Source organism: Musa acuminata, chromosome BXJ2-3 (genome assembly GCF_036884655.1).
Source record: "Musa acuminata AAA Group cultivar baxijiao chromosome BXJ2-3, Cavendish_Baxijiao_AAA, whole genome shotgun sequence".
NCBI classification, from domain to species: domain Eukaryota; kingdom Viridiplantae; phylum Streptophyta; class Magnoliopsida; order Zingiberales; family Musaceae; genus Musa; species Musa acuminata.
The window spans coordinates 41,168,570-41,192,646 of NC_088340.1; the positions used below are offsets into that span (position 1 = coordinate 41,168,570).

Here is a 24,077-nt window from a genome sequence, read left to right on the forward strand (position 1 = left end):
ACACGCTATGATAGCATCCCCCTGAGCGACACACTACCCGAGGCTCGCCATACCCTACAGGAGCTCGGCCTCCCACGCAACCCCAGTGGTAATGTCAAACGCCACCAAAGGTACAGTCCTGCCCTACAGACAGCTACGTCAGGTAACATCAAACCTCCTCTATAAATACCCCTGAGTCCTAAGCAAAGGGGGAGATCACACACTGAACACACGGAGGTTTCTCTTCCTCCAAAACCCTCTCCACATCATCGCTAACTTGATCGTCGGAGGGGTCAGGCCGAGCCCCCGACCCGACCTGTGTGCAGGAACGAAGGCGAGGTGGTCTCTTCCTGGCGCTGCCGCGAAGCTGCCGGCCCGATCTACCACCCCGAACGACCGATCCCGACCGTAGGGAGACCCCGAGGGACGTCGCCCGAGATCCCCAACATCTGGACCCCAGAACCGAGCCGCGTCGGCCCCGAGGCCACGGCTTAAAAAGTTACTTACCGTAACAATATATATATACATGATGTGAGTTCAATTTCATAAATTTTATCGGTCTAAATAGATCAATATTTTGATTTAGTTCATTAAAAAAATATATTTTTAATTATTTAATATAAATAAATTGATTAACTGACTCAAACTAATCGGATTGGATCGATTCGATTAAGTAGGTCCGAATTGATTTCAATATGGATTTATTACTTTAATCGAATCAAATCAAAAACTAATTCAACTTAGTTTGATCCATAATAATTTGGTTCAAGCTAGTTTGAATACTACCCCTAACAATAACTTTCATCCTTTTTAGTTGATCAATCAATCGGACGAATTAGTTCACTGATTTAGATCGATTTATAAGTTGAATTATGTTTTAAAAATTTAAATAAAATTTGTAAAAGCATTGGTAAAGACTCATTCTAAAGTTCACTTAATTTTGAAAAATGAACTCTCTAAAATAATAAAAATTTGGATGCATACACAAACTTTTGAATTTTGTAAGCATAGATACATGTAAAATTTAAATTTAAAAGGGTAAATAATTTAAATTATTATTTTTGAAGGACATAATAATTGTTTTTATTTATTTAATTGTATACTATATTATATTATATTATTTTATATTAAGATCACGAGATTGTTTCCTCTTGCGCTTTGTTTGTTCGTAACAGTACACGCATTGCACCACGTCGTAAGTAACACAATACATGGACATGCATCGTAATGCTGCTTTCCTGTTACAAGCTGCAACGCTGTTAGGTCCGTCCCCATGGCACGAATCACGACGACCTCGGTGAGCCATCGACGTCCCTTGATTACTTTGCCACGCCGCTCTGCTCCCGCCTCGTGTCTACGTCCGTCAAACTCTGCGGACATTCCGTTACTGTTGCAACTGACGGAGACCCTCGCCCCCTCCGTTTGAATATAAATGGAGGCTCGCCATCCCTCGCCTGACCTCAATAGCGCAGAAGTCCGTTGGGTGCCGATCTCGTTTCCACCCCCTTTCCCGATCTATCTGGATCTTGATCTCGATCCCGTTCCCCAATGGCGGACGTGAAGATCGCGAAGCTCCAAACCGCGATCGCTGCTTTCGATCAGATCAGGTGAGCCCGAAGTCGGATTTCTTCTGCTCTTCTTTGATTCATGGATTGAACTGAAACGCGTCGGATCGAATCTGAGAATTTTGATTTCTTTTGTTCTTTCTTCATCTTTATGGCAGCGAAAATGAGAAATCTGGATTCGTCAGCCTTGTGTCTCGCCATCTGAGGTAAGATCGAGTACCTAACTCCGATGTTTTCTTACGCATTTTATAGACTGTTGCTCTTGTTTTAATGTGATGGAATATTACTTTCCTGGTTTTTTGGATGTTTTATCTTTTCTGGTGATTGAAATCTTTGTTTCGGGTGGTGTTAATGGGATTGGAGTGGCGAGGCAGAGCAGATCGAGTGGAGTAAGATTCAAACTCCTACTGATGAAGTGGTCGTGCCTTATGATACCCTGGCGTCACATCCGGAAGGTCTATTTTCTTCATTTAGGCGGGATCCGAGATGCATTGTTGCCAATTTGTTGATTAGCTACGGTGATTGGAGCTTTTAGCTGTTTTGAATCGTAATGTGGCAAAATGCAGATATCGAGGCAACAAAAACACTTCTCAACAAGCTTGCAGTGCTTAAGCTCAATGGAGGATTGGGAACCACTATGGGTTGCACGGGTCCCAAGTAAGACGACATCAAGAATATTATTGCATCAGTTCTTTACCATTAACAATGAATTTTTTGAACAGCGGTTCTAATAATTTTATTATTAGCATGATGATTACGTCGAACAAATTGATAAATATAAGCAGCCACATCAATTGAAAATTTTGGTCTTTTCCTTACTCGTGGGAATGATCAGAAGTAGCATTTACGGAAACTATTTGGTAAATCATCTTTTTCTTTCATGTTGGCTTATCATTTATGACATCTAAATTAAGTTTTCTTTTTAAAATATGCACCTATTATGCAAAATGCTTTTTTTTTGTTCCTTCTGAATGATCACTAGTAGTATTTATGGAATGTATATATCATACCGACCTTTTCGTTTCTTATCGGCTAGAATTTACATAGATCAGCATGTTCTACCGTCATTTATTGATAAATCCTGTTTGTAATTTCTCCTACTACAAGATGCCCACGTATACCTACATATCCAATTTCAAATTCTTGGGCAACACTTTCATAGTATCTAGTACAGATTCTATCTCTATAGTCATTTGCTAGCCCGAGGTTCAGTAACCATCCATTTTGGTATGTCAAACAATGTCCACAGTGTCTGAGCATTGTAGTATCCTTGTGAGAGAGAACCCAGAAACTGGAGTCTCTGGGTGGTACTTTATGCAACCTTCTAAATACATTTGAAGGTTGTGGCAGCCCACAGGCATCATTGTTTGTGCATATGCCTGGGTCGGTGACTCTTTGATCGGTTTGCTTGGTCCAACTTAGTTCACTGATACTTATATATGTGATGTGTCCACATGATTAACTACAAAATAACTACATCAACCTATCAACTGTGGTATTCTATCTTCATTTAGCTGGTACAGGTAGCTGTGTTTTTGAACAAATAAATTTCTTCTTGGTTATTCACTTTTCAGAATCACCTGCATATTTCCATCTCCATCATGTGATGCTCATATAACTCAATTTACTCTGACCTTGTGACTTTTTTATATCATTATATCAAACTGAGTACAGAAAATTCGTTAATCATCAGTTTCCCTGATTTTCGTTGTATGCATGTCTCTCAAATGTTGTGTGACGATTTCTTAACAATCCACATTGTCTAAATGGATCTGGTCATGCACTTCACTTGCTTCTTTTAAGCTGGCCACAGTATTGGCGTGTCAACTCTAGACAGGCCTAAGCATGTTCTTGTTGCATTATCTTTTATCTTGGATGTGTGCTTAATGCAACATGATGATGCATTACAAATAACCAAATAGATTTTGTTATCCTGGTGCTTTCCTCGAATGAATCCGAGGATTAGGATTTCACGCTTTGAGGATTAAAATAAAAAAATTTGGCTGACTGATCATTATTCTGTAAGGTTTTACTGTATCTGTAAAAGATGTAATGTGTCGAGCAATTTCATGCGTAGCTTGTTTAAATGTTTGTGATCCTATTTGCTTATAAGTTGAGTATGCAACTAACTGTGATTTTTTACTGAAGCTACAAGAGATTAAGCTACTCTTGTTGGCCAATAATGTGAAATGGATTAGTATATCCATCACCAGTGGGATCTGTGACTTATACTGTTCTTTTTGTTAACTATATGTTTGTTTTAGATTTCTATTGCATCTTCTAATGTTCTTCAGCACGATCAGTGTAAGACACATTGTGGTTGCATCATAGTTACAAGGATCAGTTACCTCCCTTGGAACTTCGATCTAGTTTCCTCATTTTGATTTAGAATACTTCAACATCCTAGATTTGTGTATTACATGATTAAAAGTATGAATTTAATGCATATCGTCCCCACCAACGTGAGTTCTGGGGAGGGTCCAATGTATCCAACCTTAATATATAGAGGCTATTTGTAAAATCTACATTACATGATTCTGACCACTAAATTTGAGATTCCATTATCATGATTTCATCAATGGTATTTTCTCTAAAAGTTCGAATTATTTGATACATAAAATGAATAGTATTCCTATTAAAGATTCCATTTAAGAAAAACTCAAACAGTTAATAAAACATTATCTATGAGTTCATAGCTTTCAAGTTTTCTACCATAGGTTTTTTGACAAGGTAAACACCAAGGTAAATTTTTAATATGTCCAAAACATCGTACCTACTGTAGATGTGACATGAATGGTTCATGAATATATTCTGAAATCTGAATCAAAAGAATGAATCAACAAAGTTTACCACCTATGAACCATAAACCAACTTAAGTGGCTTAACTTAAAATGCACTCGAGCAGTGCCCTGACCCAAAATATTCACATACCAAATATCATCTTCTTTGATATCACATTGTATCTCAGCTCATTTAAAAGTTTGCACAAACTCTACAAGTCATTGCATGAGGTATATGTTTCTACAACCCTCTCGATGTTATTATGATGATAGTGAAATTGTTCACTTGTAATTACAGATCTGTCATTGAAGTGCGAAATGGATTTACTTTTCTTGACCTAATTGTTATCCAAATAGAGGTAAGGGCAATGTAATGACTTGGTTTTAAATATTTTGCTGTGGTTTGTAATTTTTTTGAACTATAAAAAATCCTTTGCAGTCTCTCAATAAGAAGTATGGATGTGATGTCCCTCTGCTTTTGATGAATTCTTTCAACACTCATGATGATACACTAAAGGTGAGGACAGTTTACCTTATTTAAGATATTTCATTGTTTTAGAAGATCATGGCTAAGTCTAACAGATCATTTGGTTGTTTGTGAAGATCGTGGAGAAATATGCCAACTCAAATATCAAGATTCATACATTTAACCAGGTTTTACCTAAATTGAATTAACAGATCATTCTGAATAGCTATATCAACTACGCAATTCTTGTCTGCTATTTTAATCTGGGAACGGTGTTAACTAACCTGCAATTATTTGATCTATAGAGCCAGTATCCTCGTTTGGTTGTCGAAGATTTTATGCCATTACCAAGCAAAGGCCAGTCTGGCAAGGATGGTTGGTATGTTTTGTTCAAATCTTGTCCAAGAGTTTGTAGATTATAAGCCATGCTCCAAGCATCTTATGTACTTCCATGATGGCTGTGGAGTAAGATAATGTTTGGTTCAGTGCCATGTTATTTAGACAGTTATTTGTTTATTGATTATTTTTCATTCTTTCCTGTCTAGTATTCTACAATCTGTTCATTCTCCGGACCCCTAGGTATCAGGTTTTCCATGAACTTTTATTCTGTGTTTGTTATGCTTTACAGGATGACAACAACATCTAGTATTCATTCACTGAATTTGCTATTGAATCGATTTTCCAAGTTTGTTATCCCTAGAATATAGTATACACCTAATTCCTTATATTTTCTCAGTAAATTTTTTTACTTGAGCTTATGTCTTTTACCTAATGAAGCTCAATCCTAAATCATAAATTATTGACGATGTCTCAAGTAGAATTAACTGTTCCTTTAGGAAGGGACAGAAAGATTGTTTTGGTCGTTTAAATTGCAAATTAATTGAAAAAAAAGTTGATGTGGTTCTACAAATGGGAAGTTGATATACTTCTTTCTTAATTTTTCTTTTGTGTAAGAAAACTCTTCGTATTTTGTTGTCTTTACTCATTGCAAATAATGAACCAAAGATATAATATGTGCTTCGTTTGAGCTGTTAGATAAAGATATCTAGCCTTAATACATGAAGTCAAAGTTGATTTTATGCCTTCTACAGATCAATCATGTGCTTTCAGTGGTCCACCTGGACACATGTTATATTAAACTGCATTTCAGATATTGAGGTCTGAATGTATTTTAATTATAAGACCAGCTTCTTTTGCATTATTAATTGAAGCCTAACTATCTTTGAGTTCACCTTTCTCATTACATTTAGTAAGAACATATGCTTGTATCTTTATGGAATTTGTCCTACTGGTTGCCATCTTTTTTTTTTTTTAATCTTGCTTCTGTATCCATGTTTAGGAAGTTTGCGTCCAATGTGATATCAGAAAGATGGAATATCGGAAAGTAGCATTATTGATTGCTTCTCTACATTCTGGTTTTTTTCCTTCTCTTATGGACTTATATTGATAAAAAAAATATTTTTATGAATGAATAAGTATCGAGAAAAGAAGATGGGGTTTACTTTTCAGCTTAAATATTGGTTATATATATAGACCTGCAGCCCTCCATATTTTTGTATGAAAATTGCTCAGTTATACTTCAATTTTACTTGCATTCAAGTGACAATTAATTGGTCAGAAATTTAGATCTTCATTATATAAGACCTTGACCATGACATTTCTTTACTTTTTATTATGTAGGTTGGCATAAATATCTTTGACATCTTTCATTTTTTGGCATAAATTTCTTTGACATCTTTCAGTTTTTGTTCGATATCAATGTGAAGGTACCCTCCTGGCCATGGTGATGTTTTCCCATCTTTGATGAACAGTGGCAAGCTTGATGCCTTGCTATCACAGGTCTGCAATAGCCAGTCAAGACAATGACTTGTAACTTTTTCAAGTTAATTTTTATTTAAATTTTAAATCTTTTACTGACAGTTTTAATTGTATTCAATTTTTTTCTTCTTTTAAATCTTTTAATGATTGATATTCTTCAGGGTAAGGAGTATATTTTTGTTGCAAACTCAGACAACTTGGGTGCTATAGTTGACTTGAGTATCCTTTTAATACCTTGATTATTTTTCCTTCATAATTGCCCATTTTATTCTCCAATCTGCTACCAACATATTAATATGAGATATTGTTCCCTTGACCAAATACAACAGAAATTCTGAACCACTTGATTCACAATCAAAATGAATATTGTATGGAGGTATGTGCTTATTTCATTCAATAGAGAATAACACAGTTCAGGATATGCACAAAAATTTATACTGTGCTCAGGTGACACCAAAAACTTTGGCTGATGTTAAAGGTGGTACACTTATCTCATACGAAGGAAGGGTTCAGGTATATGAGTTGGACTTTATACCTTTGACACTTCAGTTTCATATGTTTCATTCAAAGTAAATGGTATATCACATATCATTTACAGATACACTGACTAGTTTAATCAGAACATTATGGTAACCACTCGTATCTGTTCATTTTCTTTTTTGTTGCTGTTGGTTGCTTTATATTTCAGAATCAACAAAAGTGTGGAATGAGTTATACTTGCAGTCATCTGTGACAATATTTGGTCTATCAATACTAAAATAAAATTTTGGATTCTTCAGTTATGCATCTGAGGCTACATGGAACGTGTTACTTGTATACTAGATGAAATCAAAATAGAAAAGAAAAGGAATAATATACTCATAATGCATGTTTAACTGGAAACAAAATTGTATCAGAAAATTTTATTGTCCCAAATTAAAATTTCTTTGTCATCGTTAATTGCAAGCTGTGTACTGTTCACCAAGATCTTGTAATTTATACCCATTTAATTGTGATTATATTTATTAATTTGCAACTTTAATTATCCAGGTGGACTTGTCATGACATCCATGTTTTACACACTTTATGTCTAAGTTTGGAATTTCCTATGTCATTAGATATATCAGGCATGTCTGAATCATGGGTAATTTTCATGATTATAACAACCAAGGGCTACCATGTTGATTTTTCTGCCTCTGCTTTTGTGTAATTTTAGATTATATTGCTCATTTTAAGACTCTGGCTTGTTTACATCTATATACCTTTCTATCTGGCTTCGACTTTCATCTCTACCTCCTTTTTTGACAGCTTGCAGTATTATTATCTATGGACCTTACACTCTAATAAAGTGAATTTTCATTTCTTTTCTCTTGGCAAGAGTTATGTCCATGGATTTTCCTTTATTCACTTGTCTTGTCTTTCTACACTGAATTTTCTGCACCTCCAAAATTTATCTTGGTGAAACTTCTGATGTTCTCATGTTTCACAATGTTTGGAGACTATATTTATGATCTGCTGTTGGTCCAACAGCTAGTCTGAGTTTTTGATACTTTTGGTTAGACTTGTTGCTTGCCTAACTGAGTCATCTTTACATTACTCCTTTGAGTCATCTCCTCAAACAAATAAAAATAAAGGGAAATGAAATGATCTATTTGTCTATTGAACCTTCCCAATATTGCACAACTTGTACAGAGTATCATCTGTTTAGCTGTCTATCCTTGAACAACTAGCACGTCAATATAATGCTCATGGTTTCCGCTTGTGTTTCTTTTTTTCTTTTTCTTTTTTTCTGAAAAAGGTATTATCTGAATCTAACATGTTTAAGATGTCTATTTGGTTGCTGAATGCTAAGTCAAGCAAATATGATGCACTGAAGGCTTGATATATTTAGTTGCATAATTTTCTCTTTGCCCGAAAAATGAAAATGTTTTGAGTAGAAGATATAGTGTATTTGTTATTAATGTCATATGCTAAAATTAAGATTGAGAAATTAGGATTAATTATATATTACTCCTAGTTAGATCTCTTTAGCATTCTGATTCCTATATTTAAAAAAATTATATTTGAATCTTATAGTTATGAAAGTAAAACATCTAATTTCATTTATCCTAACATTATCAATTTTACCGACAGAAGTACGAAAATGATAGGCAAAAAGATAATTTTAATATTTTAATTATATTTTCGATGATGGTAGACGACGCCACCGTTAGGGCCCTCAGTTGTTGTTGTGAAGGAAGAGCAATAACGAGAGGTCAGGTAAAGAGAGAGAATGAAGAGGATGACGCAAATGCCAATGCTTTGATGTCGGCGTTGACAACGATATAAGGAAGGGCGGCATCACTTTGACGCGGATGCAGATGTCAAGCGTCGACATCTGTGTTGTCCTCTTCCTCCTCTCCTTTTGCCTCACTTCTTATCGTCACTCTCTCTCCTCATCCATAAAAATCACCCATGACCCCTAGCAGTGTTGTTGTCTGCCACCACTGAAAACATAATTGGAACGTTAAAATTATCCTTTTGCTCATCTTTTGTGTTTCCATTGATAAAATTAACAGTGTGAGGTCATAACTATAAGAATCCTAATATAAATTTTTGAAGTATAGAGACCAAGATACTAATAAGGTCTATAGGGGGTAATTTATAGTTAGATTGAGAAATTATTATGGTGGTTGGTCTTCATATAATATTGTTGGCAATTAAAACCCCCATTCAGAAAATTACAGTCCTTGTTCTAAGTCCTATTTTTACACAGCATAGCTACAGCCTTCAACATTTAATTCTTGTAAGTCATTGTAACAGGAACGCAGCATGTTTCATGATTGCAATCTTTTGAATTTTGATAGTCCATTGTGCAATTAATAATTTGAATGCAAGCAAATATTTTGATTGTTATTTGACAACTTGTTGCATGCTTGTAATGTGAGTTTTTACCTTTATTCAGTGTCATAGATAGTTGTGTCAATGTATATCAAGAACCATGTTGAAACATTGGCTTATACATGTTCTATCTCTCCAAGAAGGTCTGCATTAGTTATGCCTTGTACATCTTCTCAGGATGTAAATTAGTGCTATGGAACTCTTTGTTGTACTTTCTATTCCTGTCTAATCTTTCTTTTCCTCCGTTATGAATTGCAGCTTCTCGAGATTGCACAAGTTCCTGATGCTCATGTGAGTTACAACTTACAACATGAGATTCAGTGCCATCTTAAGTGCACTGCAAAACAAAGTTGTTCTTGTTTTATGTGCCAGAAAATGCATTTCTTCCTGAAATTTCATTAGATGTGATGTAGCTAGATAACTGATTTACCCATTATGTGGCTTTTCCCATATTGTTAGGTGAGTGAATTCAAGTCAATTGAAAAATTCAAAATCTTCAATACAAACAACCTGTAAGTACTTGTCTATGTCTGACATTATGAATTACGAGTCCTGTTTCTTTGTTCTAAACATTCATGATTACAGATGGGTGAACTTGAAGGCCATTAAACGGCTTGTTGAAGCTAATGCACTTAAAATGGAGATTATTCCAAACCCCAAGGTAACGACCTGAAGAAACTATTTGTTTTCACTGCCTCTTTGTTTTGGTGCTTTTCTTGTCTATCTCACAGCACAAAATTAAGTTGAGCTAGCAATGTCATGTAGGAAGTAGATGGCGTGAAAGTTCTTCAATTGGAAACTGCAGCTGGTGCAGCAATTCGAGTAATTATTAGACTGATTATATACTTTTTAGTATTTTGTCTTGTAGTTAACAATTCTTTACATCTTGCAAAAAGAAAACAATTCGTTGCATCATAAACATCTCAAATTTTGCTTGAAACAGTTTTTTGACCATGCTATTGGCATCAATGTTCCTCGGTCTAGGTTTCTTCCAGTGAAGGCAACCTCAGATTTGCTGCTAGTACAGGTTCAAGTCAAACCATCTGACCTTTGAAGAACACATGGGTATTAAGAGTTTTTGTTTTGTTTTCACTACAATACTTAATGTTTCCTTTTTCTTGCAGTCTGATCTATATACTCTGGTTGATGGCTTTGTTATTCGAAATAAAGCCAGAACAAATCTCGCAAATCCTTCAATTGAACTCGGGCCTGAATTTAAGAAGGTGAGTTCATGAATCAAAATGATTTTATTCAGCTATTTGAATCCAAAGATTTAACAATTATTCCCCTACTTGTAGGTTGCCAGCTTCCTTGGTCATTTCAAATCAATACCCAGCATTGTGGAGCTTGATAGCTTAAAGGTTTCTGGTGATGTTTGGTTTGGTGCAGGAATAGTACTGAAGGTATTCATTCTGTTTTAGCTTGTTTATCAGCTTTTTGTTACTTGATATGTTGGGTTCTCTCTCTTTTTCTGTTAATAAGCTATAGGGTATGTAATTTATTTTTGCTATGTCAAGCAATTATTGTTAGGATAGGTATTGACAGTAAGCTACATTATACATTTATATTATGAAGTAAACCAGATATACACCTTCAAGGCTGCAACTACAAATGGCATTGATCACATAACTTGCATTATCGATCTCCTAATGATATGAGCAATCTTCTTAAGTGAATCATTTGACAAGATTCATTTTTATCACTCTTATTTTACCATTGAATATCTCTATATCACCGGCAACAGAGATGTCCTAAACAAATACTGCAGAAGTTGTGGAAAACAATTAGGGAAAATTATAGTTTTCCAATAATTGGCCATATGGAGGGGCATTTTGGTCATTTGGCTATGTGAGTTTGTGACAAATGTTGTCATCGATCAAAATGAAACCAATTTCAGCAATATCTTAGAGCGCAACTCCTGCATTCTATTGTGGAACTTCTTTTTTGCTTCTTTTTCTGCAAGTAAATGCTGAACTTTTTCCATCCTCCTCAAGTTCTCATGCTATCATCTCCTGATCTGATATCAAGTACTGCACTTGCAATTATCAAACTTTTTGTCTTTCTCCATTGTCCACACCTAATCAATATCCTTTTTTTATGTTGGTGAAGGGCAATGTGAGTATCACCGCAAAATCTGGAGTAAAGCTGGAGATTCCTGACGGAACTGTTCTTGAGAATAAGGTAAATCAAAACATACTTGGTTGGACTTTATTATTCCATTTTAGTGCTTAGTGACAATGTTCTTTGTTGCTTGTTTAGGTGATCAACGGCCCTGAAGATATCTGAGCATATTCATGAAGTTTTGATGGTTCAATTTGCAGGAGTCCACGAGAGGTTTTGACCCTCAAATTTTGAGCACTTCATTGTTCTGTTTATGTGTCACACTATTAACTTAAAAGAACAATGTCTCTTGCACTAATAATGTTTTTTCTCCCCAAGAAATGAAACATTGAGTAAGGTTTCATCCATTTTTACCCCTGGCTTGTCATTTTCTTTTGCTTTTTCAATGTAAATCACAATCTAGCCAATAACTACATTCATGATGGTAGAGGAAACATGATTGTAGCAGATAAACGAAGGAACTGATCTCTATTTTTTGATGGTGCTGGTGTTGCCTTGGTGTTTGATATGAATCTTTTCTTTCTCTTAGTTTTGGTTAGTTTAGATGGTAAAAACTCATATTTGATATGAGTAATTGTGGACATCAATCGTTTTGGTTTGCAACTACATTTATCGTTCAGGTATTTCCAGTTACAGGTAACCATTCTGACGTTCATAGAATCTGCAAATCACAAAAACAATAATAATAATAATAATAATAATAATAATAATAATAAATTCTACCAGTTGGTGGTAATCATTACAACAGACAAAGGAGAATTTGATGAAAGGGATGAGGTAAGGGAAAAGAGGGGCTTTGGGTTTCAGCATTAGAAGAAACCATGACCATGACCAATCCGACAGATTTGTCATTTAGACACTACGTTGCCCTTAACAACAAGAGAAAGAGAATTTAAATTTGAGGTTATTTAAGACATTCCAAGGAATTAAACTTGACCAAAGAAGCATCATGATAGTATTTAGAGATTCGAAATCTTCAAAAGCATGACAAACACACCATTGATTAAGATATATTTTCTTAATTTTTCTTAATAACCTAATAAATAAATAAATAAATTTAACCAACTGGGGTATCATAATGACAGGTCCAAAGCATTCCCCCCACTGGGAACATTACATTGGCAAATCTAAAAGATTAGGAGCAAGCAACCTTGTCAATCCACATCATCATACAATAATAGATGGACTAGAATCATCTTGTACCTCTCCTGTCCTCTTCGGTAATGAATCAAACATCTGGTGACCGATTGTCATTTGCTGCAAGAGAAAAACTGTGCCAGACAAATAAATTTTCCAGCTGCTTTACATCTATCTACCTCCATACAAAGCCGGCAATCCAACACAAATACAACAATGGAGATCTCTGCTGAATCATCCTCAACTGCAACAGTGACCAACACAAGACCATCAAATGAGTGAGTGAGCCAAAGTGGCTTTCCCTTTTCCTGAAACCTGAAATATCACCATGCTTCATGCACAACAAGATTCCAAGTCTATCATTACCTGCATTCTTCCCATGAAATACATGAGAGAATGTTCAAATCACATCACCTGTGCATTTTTGAATTCAACCTTCTTCTCTTCCTTTTCTGAGAATTCAATCTTCAAATACAACCCATTATCCTGCAATTCAGAAAGATCTATGGTTTAGTTTTATGTCAACAGGAAACCATCCATTTGATGGACTTCAAGTTCCTAAAAAACAAATTAGTAATTATATAACAGCTTATCAAATCTAACACCTCTTATTTAGATCAAACAACAAAGAAAATGATAAAACAACATAACAATAAGAAAAATAAGGATGAACCATCGAAGAACCTGATCATCTTCAATTATAGGCTGCTACTACATTTGGTTGCTTCTATAATCAAATCCAAATTGGTCGAAAAGGAAAAAAGATATATATCAGAAACATAGAATAGGAACCAATTCTCTGATCCTGGTAGTCACATAGTTTCCTTATGATTCCATAGTTACTACACATTAGTCTACTTGGCATCCGAGTGCTTATCATTCTACACATAAACTAAAAGCATCAAAAGAAGACTTCACATGAAAAACTAGTGTATGTACACAACAAGAACCATTTTCACCCCTTCCCTTCCATGTCCTCCACCATCATCTCTCACTCGGGCATCGGGATGCCGCCACTCTCATGACAGTCTTCAGCAATCCTGTCGGAACACACATCCCCGCCCTCCTCGTTCTCTGAAGCCTCCTCATTAGTGCTCCTGTTTTCATTCCTGACGTCCCTATTGTTACCATCGCCGCTATCCTTATGGTGTTCCTCCCCCAGGTGGCACCTAGTCTCCAGCAATTGCAGCCTCCTCCTGAGGTCTCCCATCTCCCTCTCCATCAGGAAAAGCCTCTCCTTTAGCATAAAGTTCTCTTCCTCCAGCCTCGCAATGTGAGTGTCCTGGTTATCCACCCTGTTCTCCAGCAAACAGGCAGTGGCGCCCGACCCGTGTTCCTCCCCGGGGTACACCATCTCGAACCGGCTCACATCATGGTCCAGACGCCGCTCGACTTCTTGGTGCTGCTGATCCAGGTACTGGTCAACATCGCTGTCGCTCGACACTTCGTCGAGCTCGTCCTCCTCCTCCCCGCCTCCCGCCCGGATCTCGTAGCCGTTGGGCGAGCGGAGCCGGATCAGGCCCTTCATCGAACCGTACCCGTCGACGCCCCACTCCTCCTTGGCCATGTCGACGAGGCCCTCACGGGTCGGAGAGAAGCTGGGCGTCGGGAGGATCGTCGGCGTAACTGGGCACGGCGACACCAACGACGCGATCCCGCCGGCCTTCTTGGCGCGCATGATGAAGGAGGTCGTGTTCCGGGGAGCGAAAGGGGCAAAGCGCACGAACTTCTTCTTGGGATAGAACCTTCGGGCCTTGGCGCGGTTCTGGAACTGGTGCTCGCCGAGGCCGAGGGGGTTGTAGCCGGAGACGCCGCCGCCAGCCGGGCCGACGACTCCCCCGTCAGCCTTCTTCCGCTTGTCGGCGACCTTCTTCCCCTTCCAGTTCATCCGGCTCGGTTTACCACCCCCAGCGCCGGCAGCGAACGGCGGCGGACGGGGCAGGGGCGGGAAGCCCATCGGATCATCCGCCGGAGGCGGCCAGATTCCGAAGCCCCGGTTCATCATCTGGGACGGATCATTCATCGGTTCCTCCGCCAGAAATCAACAAGAAACACCAGAATCCGTCGCCAGGGCGAGCCTGATCCCGACGAAATCGAATCAAATTCCACAAGAATACGGATCGCCACCAAACCCTAACCCTAATCCGCGAGCTTATGGATCCCAACCCTAACGCCAGATGGCGAAGCGGATCGGATTCGTTCTCCGGTTCTGTTTTGGTTTAATTTGTATTGGGGTACGTCTCGGAGCCTATTTATATCAAAGAGTGCAGGTGTGTTGGAACTCCGGAACATCTCGGTGATCTCGCAAATGGGGATCGTACGGCTGTGGTTCGTGTCGGGGGAGACGTACGTGCGGTCAGGATCGCCGTTCGAAAATAATTTGCAGTAATTATTCTCCCCGTGCTGTCTCACGCAACACAAGACGATTATTCCTCGCCACCCACCTACGTACCTCGTGGATGGTGGCGGACCCCACACGGGACAGCGGCTCTTATCGCTTCCCTCCTCCTGGTCGAAGGCTGGGTACCGCAGGTGCACGTATTCTAACCCCGTTCACTAAATATATCTATCATTTAAATCTTTAAAAAAATTATTCTTATTTTTTTTCTACTATTATGGATAGTTAAAATTTATAATGGCATTTAAATGTATTATATATGCATTTTAATATAATATATATATATTTTTATTAAATCATATTAAATCGACGGTCGGACAGCATAAGGAAAATATGTCATAGTGTGCATGTACGTATTAGCATATACATGTACTATACTCAATATGTCTTTAGTCATACTAAAATTAGGTCAATATATAACCATCGGTATATAAATACACTAAATCTAAATGTTTTGGTCCATCTTGCAAAGGTTAAATGGAGTCAAAGAGAGATTAAAATTTTGTTTTTAATATGGATATAGGCAAAAACATTGGAATCACATAAATCTTGCATTTACTATTTAATGATTTATGTTTAATTATTCTTTTAATTTCGATTTTTTCTCCCGACAAAGTTGTATCAATGAACAAATTACTTTAAATTTACTTGTTATCAAATGATCTAATGCTTAAAAAAAAAGAATGATTAAAGACTCTGTAAATTAAGATTTTGGGTCAAATGGTGTTACTGATATATTTATGGACCACTGAAGAAAAAATGTTGATGTGGACTTTTTATTGCATTTACTCTATCTTCAGTTTCTGCTCACCTGAGTCTTATGTTTTCTTCTAATTCACAAGACAACCAGAAAAGTCTGTGTTTCACATTCAATTTCAAGATCAAAGAACAATTTGAGCTCTGGAAGCCACATTGGAACATGAGATTTTGGATTACATGCAACAAAAGGTACAGAAAATGAAACTTCAAAGTGTTACTTATATTAACAATTGGATACAAGGTTTGAATTTGAGAGGTGGTGACACTTATGATTCATTTTCACAAGTAAACCTTTATGAAAGGGAAATAGAATCTGCACAGTCATACTATGTTGGGAGTAGCTTCCAGCATGCGGTCACAGGTTGGTAGCACACACACCAGCCTTAAGTTTCAACATCAACAGTGGCATTGATGGTTGGCTTCTGCATTTCTCCTTGCTTGGATCGGCTCCTGACATCTTCTTCCTTGCCGCTAGCAAACGAGAAGAACTTCTGAAGGCTGAATCCTGATCGAGGCGTTTGGCCGCTGGAAGAGTCATGTTTGTCCACTGGAGCATGCTTGATATACTGGCGTAACACGAAAATCAAGTATATGAGGAGAGCCAAGAAGCATGACGTTCCACATATGAGAAACAATCCCCAGAAGCTGCTAAGATGAAGCCTTTGAGAGTCAATTTCATCAGTTTCAGATATGCAAGCAGCCCTTGTTAACCATTTGTCATGGATCCTCTGGAGATCTCCATTCTCGGATAAGGTAAGTATCGCAGTTGACATGTCAACAGCTAATGGAGAGTCCCTTGGGAACACCTAAATTGGAAATGAAAGGCTTGTGAAGAAACAAAGGGGGAATAGCTAAAGTAACATTTATGAACAAGAGGACTAGTTATCATAATTTTTCAGATATGATATGGTGAAACTAAGTGGAGCAGCAAGAGGTAATAAAAGTAATTTTTTAGGCTGACGAAATGACAAATTTCAGGTTACTGCAGCTTAACTCAGTGGTTAACTCAATTCCACTAAGCGCAGTGGCATCAGGGATCAATTGACCAAACTTTTATAGTTGACTTTGAACATCTATGATAGCACCTCTAGAACTATCAAAACTTGAATACAATGGAATAATAACTTTCCTATCTAAGATAGTGCCTGAAGTTGGATGCATTATCATCAAAACAAAAAAATAGGGTTAACTTTTGAAAATGGAAGTAATGGACATTAAAAATGATGATAAAATTTTATTCCAAAAAAGGCCTATTTCATGCTAACTTAACTAAAACTTGAACATAAGCTAAGACTGTCTACAAGTTCTCCAACAGCCAACAAACCCCCAAAATTTATCCTAAAATTTACCGTTACCTTAAACATTTCTTCAGTTACAACAGCAAGAATTCTAACTTCAATCATTTGACAAATCCTCTTCCACCATAGTTACACAATATTTTCCAAAATTTCTAAGTTTTAGCAAATATAAGGAAAAGTAAGGAAAACCACTTAGATGTTAGTTTGTAGCACACAAACTCCTGGGTTTGGGAATTCACCACCTTTCTTATTTGAATTGCACATACGCTGAGGATCTTTTGCATGTAACAGACCAATATCTAAAGGATATATAGCAAATATGAAGTATACTAAATTGTACAGGTAAAAGTAGATCTTTGCAAAGGTAATCTAAACAAAGAAAAGCTTCCAAAATTGTATTATCTCCATCTGGTTTCAGAAAATGTATTTTATACTGTCATTGGTGGTATCCCACATAACAAGAAAAAACTGTACTGAATCAGCGAACCAAATTACAAATAAACATTAGGGCTTCATATCACATACTCTTCATTCTTTGCATGTTCAAAATTCTAAAATACAATTTAGGCAATATTTGAAAGAATAACAAATCAAATATGAAAAGTTTAGAGCATATCTCTAGAACCTCCTTGTAACTTAAGTTTTTAGTATATAGAAGAAGCCAAACAAATTTTAAAACATAAAATTTTATTTTTTGGAACTGACAACATATTTGATTTGAAATTTCATAAGGTCAATGAACTCTCAACTTATCAAAGCGAAAAACAAGTTTCGAGGGTTATACATACAGTCAAAGAGACATCAATAACGGAAGGTTATGCTCGAATATTTCACTGGTATACTTAGACATTAAACAATAAGATAGAGATTTGACCAAGCAGACCTGAACATCCTCTGCTTCCCAGAACCCTGTTGAGATTTTTAAAAAAGCAGTTCCCTTGTTTTTTCCAATCAATTAATTCTCTCACTTTCAGCTTGCATAAAAAATTCATATTATGCAGCTGAAACATTCATGCTTGTCTTTCTTGTATCAAGGCTTTTATCCTAATTTTTCATGCGAAAATGATAAATTTAGATGCATGATACAAGTCATTCTCTTCTACATAGATGTAGATTTTATGTCTCTTAAGTCCAGTTTTCTCTTAGAAGCCTTAAATATCTTTTCACACTGCCTACCAAGATAATATTAAGCTGATAGAAATCATGCAATGTTGAGAAGGTAAGGAATGATTTTTCTTGCTCTCTATGGAATGAAGATGATAAAAGACAGAATAATATGTGACCATAAAAAAATTCAATAACTATCAAAGGTACTTACAAAGCCCCAGCCACTTTTGGTAAATTCTGAACCAACAATCGCAAAATTGCAATTTGTCGATAAGAAGAGCTCAACATAGGCACGCTCATCTACGATGGCAGCAACACCCCCATTGTCAGGCCCCAGTTCAAGAGCTTTTGCATACTCTTCTCGTGATCCAAGGGCTTTAAGCCTGGATCTTGGAATGCTGAGCTCCTCAACCATATAATTTTCAGCAAATGAACCTACTTGAAACCCTATATGTTCATCACTAGCTATCAAGCTGTCAATTCCTTTTATAGGAGATGAGAGTTGTTGCACTGTTAGGATTGATGTCAAGCTTGCAGTGTAGCTAGACTGGATAATCAGAACCACAAAAAGCCATATTATTAGCACTCCTCGTCCTAGAGTGCTCACGGTGTTTTCTCCTGAGGGAAAGGAATGCCAATTTCTATGAGTTAAGCTGCAAATATCATTCTTGAGTTGGAAGAAAGAAGGATAATACTCACTGTGTGCAAAAAACAAAGTTGAAAAGCTGAACCTGCAATAGACCAGTATCAAATTAGATAGGAAAGTATTAAAAAAAATGAAGTATATCAACAAAATAATCATCTTACGTGTGTCTCAAAATTAATTGCAAGTACAACGTGCAAAGAAATGACCATCTTTACTTGTATACACCACTCTATACCTTGTCGTGCCAACCTTTGATACATAATACAAAGCCAGCAATATCACATGAGATTCTGTGCAATTACCTAGACATTTTTTTATATAGTGATTGCAGAATTGTAGAATTCGCATCGATGTGCTTTGTGATGCTATATTGTTCAGCTCCCATATTCTAACAAGGAAAAGAAGGACAATAATGATTGATGAAACCAGTCAACACAAGAACTCACTTGCATTTAAAAATTAAATCAAACTGGTCATTTTCCACAAAAGTGTAGATTATCCTGTAAAAGTTCATTTGCTTATCAGGGTCCATTTGGACATATGTGTTTAGATTTCATTTATTCTATAGCTTACCAGAAGACTGTAGCTACTTGTTGTCGTGGTGGACCACGAAATTCGTCATTCATCCTGTGCTCAAGGATCCACACCACAGATCCTATTACCATAAAGAAGAAGCCTGTGACACACCACATCTCCAGAGTAAAAGGCTGCAAGAATGCCCAAGCACTCGATTTGTATTTTCTAATGGGGGCTAGAATAACAAGCCCAGACTCGATGTATGGCTGTGTAAAATCAACAATCTTTGTGCGATTAGTAACAATGGCGATGTCACCTACGGCAGCATCAAATACCTAAAAAGAGGGAAAATGATCAGAATTAGTGAAATAAACTTAGTCATTATAGGACATATCTTTCCATGGGACTTACCCCTGTCGCAACCATATTCACAAGTTCACCGTAACTAGGATTAGCATGACCATTGCCAAATGGTATCAGCTTAAAAGGAACAGCGTAGGGCAGTAAGTTGACAGCAGCAGTAAACACATCAATGCAGTAACCCTTGACAATGCCTGTATGTGGTGATTTTGAGACAAATTCCTGATAACTGACTCTGTTTGGGACAACAATCTTCAGCTCTTTACCATTGTTAGGGAAGACCCATCCTCGAGGCTTTGTTGTTGTTTCCCCAGGCCAGATGACACTGTAGAGCAGATCATTTGCAGGGGAAGCATTAGCCGGCTTCGAATATAGGGTTTCAGGAGGCACAATTGATAACCCAGAGTAGTTGGACCAATAACCAATAGTTCTTGACCCTGTTCCAATTACATTTATGATATCATATGCAGGATGAATGAGATTTCCATCGGAATCATACCGAAGCACTCCAGTTAGACCTGCAAAATTTGTGTTTTGGACCTTTTCCAGAAGAAGTTGTCCTCCATTAAAGACACTCATTGCCTCAAGGTGAAGAGTCCCTCCCTGTACATCATGCAATTTTGAATCATTAGAGAATGAAATGATTCCGCGGTCATCAAAGAAGGCATCAATTGCTTTAGCCAACATCCACACAGTGTCATAAGCATATAAGCCATATGAGTGAAGCCGAAAGTTTCCATCATCCTCTTCTTTGGTCAAGTTGCTCCACCTAGAAACGAAGTTACTCTTCCTCTTTGAATCAGCTGTGTGCTGACGCAGTGTAAGAACCCCTTGCATTGTGTCCATTGTATCAGGGGCAAGGGGGGCTTTAGAATCCAGCAGAGAAGAAAGCCAGTCTGTTGCAATCCAAACATACCCATTCGTCATCATGTCAAGATAATGTGCCACAGAAAGAATCATGGGACCATAATCTTGATTCGAATGCAAGACGATAACACGAGACTCCATCAATGCAACCTTGACCAGTAAATCTGTGACATCACTCCTTGTGGCTACAGGCGACAGCCGAGCTTTGTAAGATAACATGCAGCGCCTCTCTGCAAGTTTATCGCCTAATGCAGCTACTCCATTCCTACCATTGTCATCATCAACGTAGATGGCAATCACCTGTCTCCACTGGTAATAGTCTACTATCTTAGCAATGGCAGCCATCTGAAACAGATCGCTTTGTGAGGTCCGAACAAAGTAAGGGTACTCGAGCGCAGTAAGAGTTGGATCTGTTGCTGAGAACGAGAGCAAAGGGACATGGAGCTCGTTGGCAAGATGGGAAATGACATGAGCAATGGTCGAACACTGTGGCCCAACTATCGCAACAGTATCAGTCTCCATAAATTGCAGAGCTGATACATGAAATTGGATGCACAACATTACGTGAAGCTAGCTAGTAAACCAAGATTCAGTAGCAAAAGGAAGATAGATGAGGTCTGTAACCTTCCATCATGCCGAAGAACCCGCTGCAGTTGGTATTCCTCATCGTGATATCCAACCTTGTGCCTCGAAGAACAGTTGGGTCGGAGTTGACATCCTGCTTTGCGGCATCAATGGCGACCTTTGCGACTCTTCCAATGGTCGAGTTGAACGTGAAAATAGCCCCAACGTGCACAACGGCAGGCCTCGGAGAGACGCTCTTTGTTGCACCGCTGGTGCTCGAGAAAAGGCAAAAGAAGAGAGGAAACAGAGCCAAAATCATGTCGATGCAACGACTGCTGCTTCTCAAAGCTGAAACACACCACAACTTCTCTGAGCAAGGAAGATAAGCAAAAACCACTCAACAGATTAAGCAATTCAATCATATATCAGAAAACTGCTTCGATAGAAGATATGGTGCTGAAGTACAACCCACTCGAGTATCTCAAGATAAAGGGCCAAAGATACAAATTTCACGATGCGGAAACAGATAAACCCACCATATTTGTGAGAAGATCGAAGACAAAACCAAATCTTCTTAATGGGAAAAGATATCGACATCATAAAACATCCAAAAAGGTCAGCTTTATAAGACAAAACTAAAGAAAAAATGAAGCAAAACCAGCATAACTAAACCTCAAGAAGGGCGTTTCAGCTCAACTCAAACCAAACTCCTTTCCATGCAGCAAAAAGAAAGTCATTCAGGGACGGAATCCATCCTCGCAAGCCCAAGACAGACTATTCTTAGTGGAAAGAAAAGGTTGGACAGAAGCAGAGCAGCTGTGCTTACCGGTTTTGCTGTGAACTGTTACGGCTTTATGCTCCACAGAGTTTCCCGTCGGCTCGATTCTTCTGCGTGACAAAATGCGAGAACTTTATAGGAGGGAAAAGCGTGCTACTGTATTGTAATTGATATGGACAAGAGCAGAAGCTGCAGCACTGTGAACCGGGGCAGTCTCTTTGAGGCTCCATGGGCCCAACCTGAGGTCGAACACTTGGTAGGCGCCTTTCGAGGGAGTCACTGGTGAAGAGGTGCTGGCATGGGCTGCGGTCTTATATAAGAAGTGATCGGACGAAGGATGTCTCTTCAAAGGAAAAATATCAGAACAAGAAAGGGATCATATCCCCGGAGCACAACACCTCCTTTTGGGATGCCATATTTCGGTCTCTGCTTGTTCATACCTGTACTCCTCGGTGCTTCTCCTCGTGTATTCGACTTCGCTGTCATGTGAACTGGATCTATTCCACCCTACGAAGCTACGCAAAATCTCGCCCTACCGTGTTCTTCCCACGTCATGAGTACTTTGCACACCGCACGACGCTCAAGATCAGATTTTGACGCCAAAGCTCTACCGAAGAACCAAACAAGCTCTTGCAACCCGGGAATCAATCGACGTCGTGAAATCTGCGGGGAAATGCATCGAGTTGCTTGGTGGAGCTCCTGCCAACCTCAACAGAAGCAAAACGTGCCGGATTTTGGCTGACGCCAACGGATTCACAGCTATCTCAATAACATGGCACCGGAGAACGCAAAGCTTCTTCATTTGTGGAAGGTAATGAGGTGGTAGTGTCATCATATGTTGTTTCTTATGGTTTCTTCCACGGTTGTACGAGCAGTGACCAGCCATTAATGACCACTTGCAGCATGAACAATCATGAGACCAGAATTGCTTGTGACCAAATGCTACCATTCTCACCTCGTGAGTTGCATCACTACAAGGATCGGATGGAATAGGAATCTGCAGCAAGAAAACAGGGACTGTCAGCTCTGATGCATTGATTAGCATCTGATACTGTCTTCCACTACACAAATTATAGGAAGGAATTCCTTTTCACCTCTCTTAGCTTTCCAAAATTTCTTAACAATTATATAAAAAAAAAGGATTTTTTTTCACAAAATTCAAAATGAGAAATAAAAGACATAATGGATAATAAAAAAGAGATCAAAATAGTTGTTGACTGTCTTGTGAATGAGAAATCCAACTGTAAAGTTTTGGAAGGAGAAATTTCATATGGATTTGGCAGCCATTTTTCATACTTACCTAAACAGATCCTTTTTTAGACTTGTGAAAGACCAATACAGTTCTTCTCTTTCGGGGGAGAAAAGAGATTAGATTCTCATTCTTGTTGGGTCAGCTAGATTTCTTTTGTCATTAGAACCTTATTCTCTCTCACCATAGCTATGTAAGATTTATCTGCTTGGGGTTCCCTCTCTCCCTCAAGACTCTAAACACAAAATGTGAATAGAGTTGGTGGAATGATGGAAGATATCAACTGATACAAGATATATATTCCGTATGAAGCATATAATACCTGAAAGGGAAATCAGCATACCATCAAGACTATAGAGGTGTGTCTTATTCTTGATGACAAGCTTAACCAAGCCATGTCCAATGGCACAAGTCTATATTTTGAAGCCACAGTTTCATCAAATGTAGGAATCTGGGAACATGCAGCAAAGGGTGAGTTGTCATCCAAGGGCCTCTGAAGCTTTGAAATATAGGCAATGGATGCTTTTATTATCTACTTGTCATCCAATTTCTTTACTTTAATTGTCCTTTTTATTATTTAATGATTGGCAATGGAGCTTCAGCATCCATTGAAAGGTGAGCTGCAAAGAAATCATTGTTTTCATGTTGGAATAATCTGCATGTTTGGTAGTCAGGTTTCTGCCAATGAACACTAAAAAAGCAATGGAGTGCAGGAATCACAATGTACTCAGTTCTTTCAAACAAATTCATGATGTGCCTTTTGCAGATCTAATTAATTGGGTTTATGCAAGAGGGTATGGATCAATTCAC

At 38.0% G+C, this 24,077-nt stretch overlaps 3 protein-coding genes across 4 annotated transcripts; 1 reads left to right on the plus strand and 2 right to left on the minus strand.

Moving 5' to 3' along the window:
• Positions 1 to 1,452: 1,452 nt before the first annotated feature.
• On the plus strand, positions 1,453 to 12,067 carry LOC103978691 (UTP--glucose-1-phosphate uridylyltransferase-like). The gene is made up of 21 exons (XM_009394582.3): positions 1,453 to 1,586; positions 1,703 to 1,750; positions 1,908 to 1,999; positions 2,111 to 2,201; positions 4,623 to 4,683; positions 4,764 to 4,841; positions 4,928 to 4,978; positions 5,096 to 5,169; positions 6,557 to 6,629; positions 6,770 to 6,827; positions 6,938 to 6,984; positions 7,056 to 7,121; positions 9,726 to 9,758; positions 9,927 to 9,979; positions 10,053 to 10,128; positions 10,233 to 10,289; positions 10,411 to 10,494; positions 10,592 to 10,690; positions 10,766 to 10,870; positions 11,577 to 11,648; positions 11,727 to 12,067. Exons 1-21 carry the CDS (start codon positions 1,528 to 1,530, stop codon positions 11,751 to 11,753), a joined length of 1,404 nt encoding a protein of 467 aa, XP_009392857.2. The 5' UTR covers positions 1,453 to 1,527; the 3' UTR covers positions 11,754 to 12,067.
• Positions 12,068 to 13,469: 1,402 nt separating this feature from the next.
• On the minus strand, positions 13,470 to 14,945 carry LOC135608319 (uncharacterized). The gene has a single exon (XM_065101059.1). The coding sequence runs from the start codon at positions 14,746 to 14,748 to the stop codon at positions 13,717 to 13,719; it is 1,032 nt and encodes a 343-aa protein (XP_064957131.1). The 5' UTR covers positions 14,749 to 14,945; the 3' UTR covers positions 13,470 to 13,716.
• A 1,136-nt stretch (positions 14,946 to 16,081) lies between these two features.
• Positions 16,082 to 23,050, minus strand: LOC135586735 (glutamate receptor 3.1-like). Of its 2 annotated transcripts, XM_065101057.1 has the most exons (8): positions 22,217 to 23,050; positions 22,067 to 22,128; positions 21,301 to 21,588; positions 19,861 to 21,209; positions 19,507 to 19,784; positions 18,987 to 19,018; positions 18,499 to 18,905; positions 16,082 to 16,688 (listed from the first exon to the last, which is right to left on the minus strand). In XM_065101057.1, the coding sequence occupies exons 1-8, from the start codon at positions 22,246 to 22,248 to the stop codon at positions 16,266 to 16,268; spliced, it is 2,871 nt and encodes a 956-aa protein (XP_064957129.1). In that variant the 5' UTR covers positions 22,249 to 23,050; the 3' UTR covers positions 16,082 to 16,265. The 2 variants fall into 2 exon arrangements, with proteins under 2 accessions (XP_064957129.1, XP_064957130.1); XM_065101058.1 differs by lacking the exons at positions 22,067 to 22,128; positions 22,217 to 23,050 and adding an exon at positions 21,913 to 22,052.
• Positions 23,051 to 24,077: the final 1,027 nt, after the last annotated feature.

Bases quoted from the DNA above. Each gene is read 5' to 3' on its own strand.
- LOC103978691 (XM_009394582.3), top strand. From the start codon at position 1,528: ATGGCGGACGTGAAGATCGCGAAGCTCCAAACCGCGATCGCTGCTTTC. The intron at 7,122-9,725 runs GTATATGAGTTG...TATGAATTGCAG, and splicing joins CATACGAAGGAAGGGTTCAG to CTTCTCGAGATTGCACAAGT. The intron at 10,691-10,765 runs GTGAGTTCATGA...CCCTACTTGTAG, and splicing joins TCGGGCCTGAATTTAAGAAG to GTTGCCAGCTTCCTTGGTCA.
- LOC135586735 (XM_065101057.1), bottom strand. From the start codon at position 22,248: ATGGAGCCTCAAAGAGACTGCCCCGGTTCACA. The intron at 21,589-22,066 runs GTAAGCACAGCT...GGTGTGTTTCAG, and splicing joins AACAGTTCACAGCAAAACCG to CTTTGAGAAGCAGCAGTCGT. The intron at 16,689-18,498 runs GTAAGTACCTTT...TTTCCAATTTAG, and splicing joins CCAAAAGTGGCTGGGGCTTT to GTGTTCCCAAGGGACTCTCC.
- LOC135608319 (XM_065101059.1), bottom strand. From the start codon at position 14,748: ATGAATGATCCGTCCCAGATGATGAACCGGGGCTTCGGAATCTGGCCG.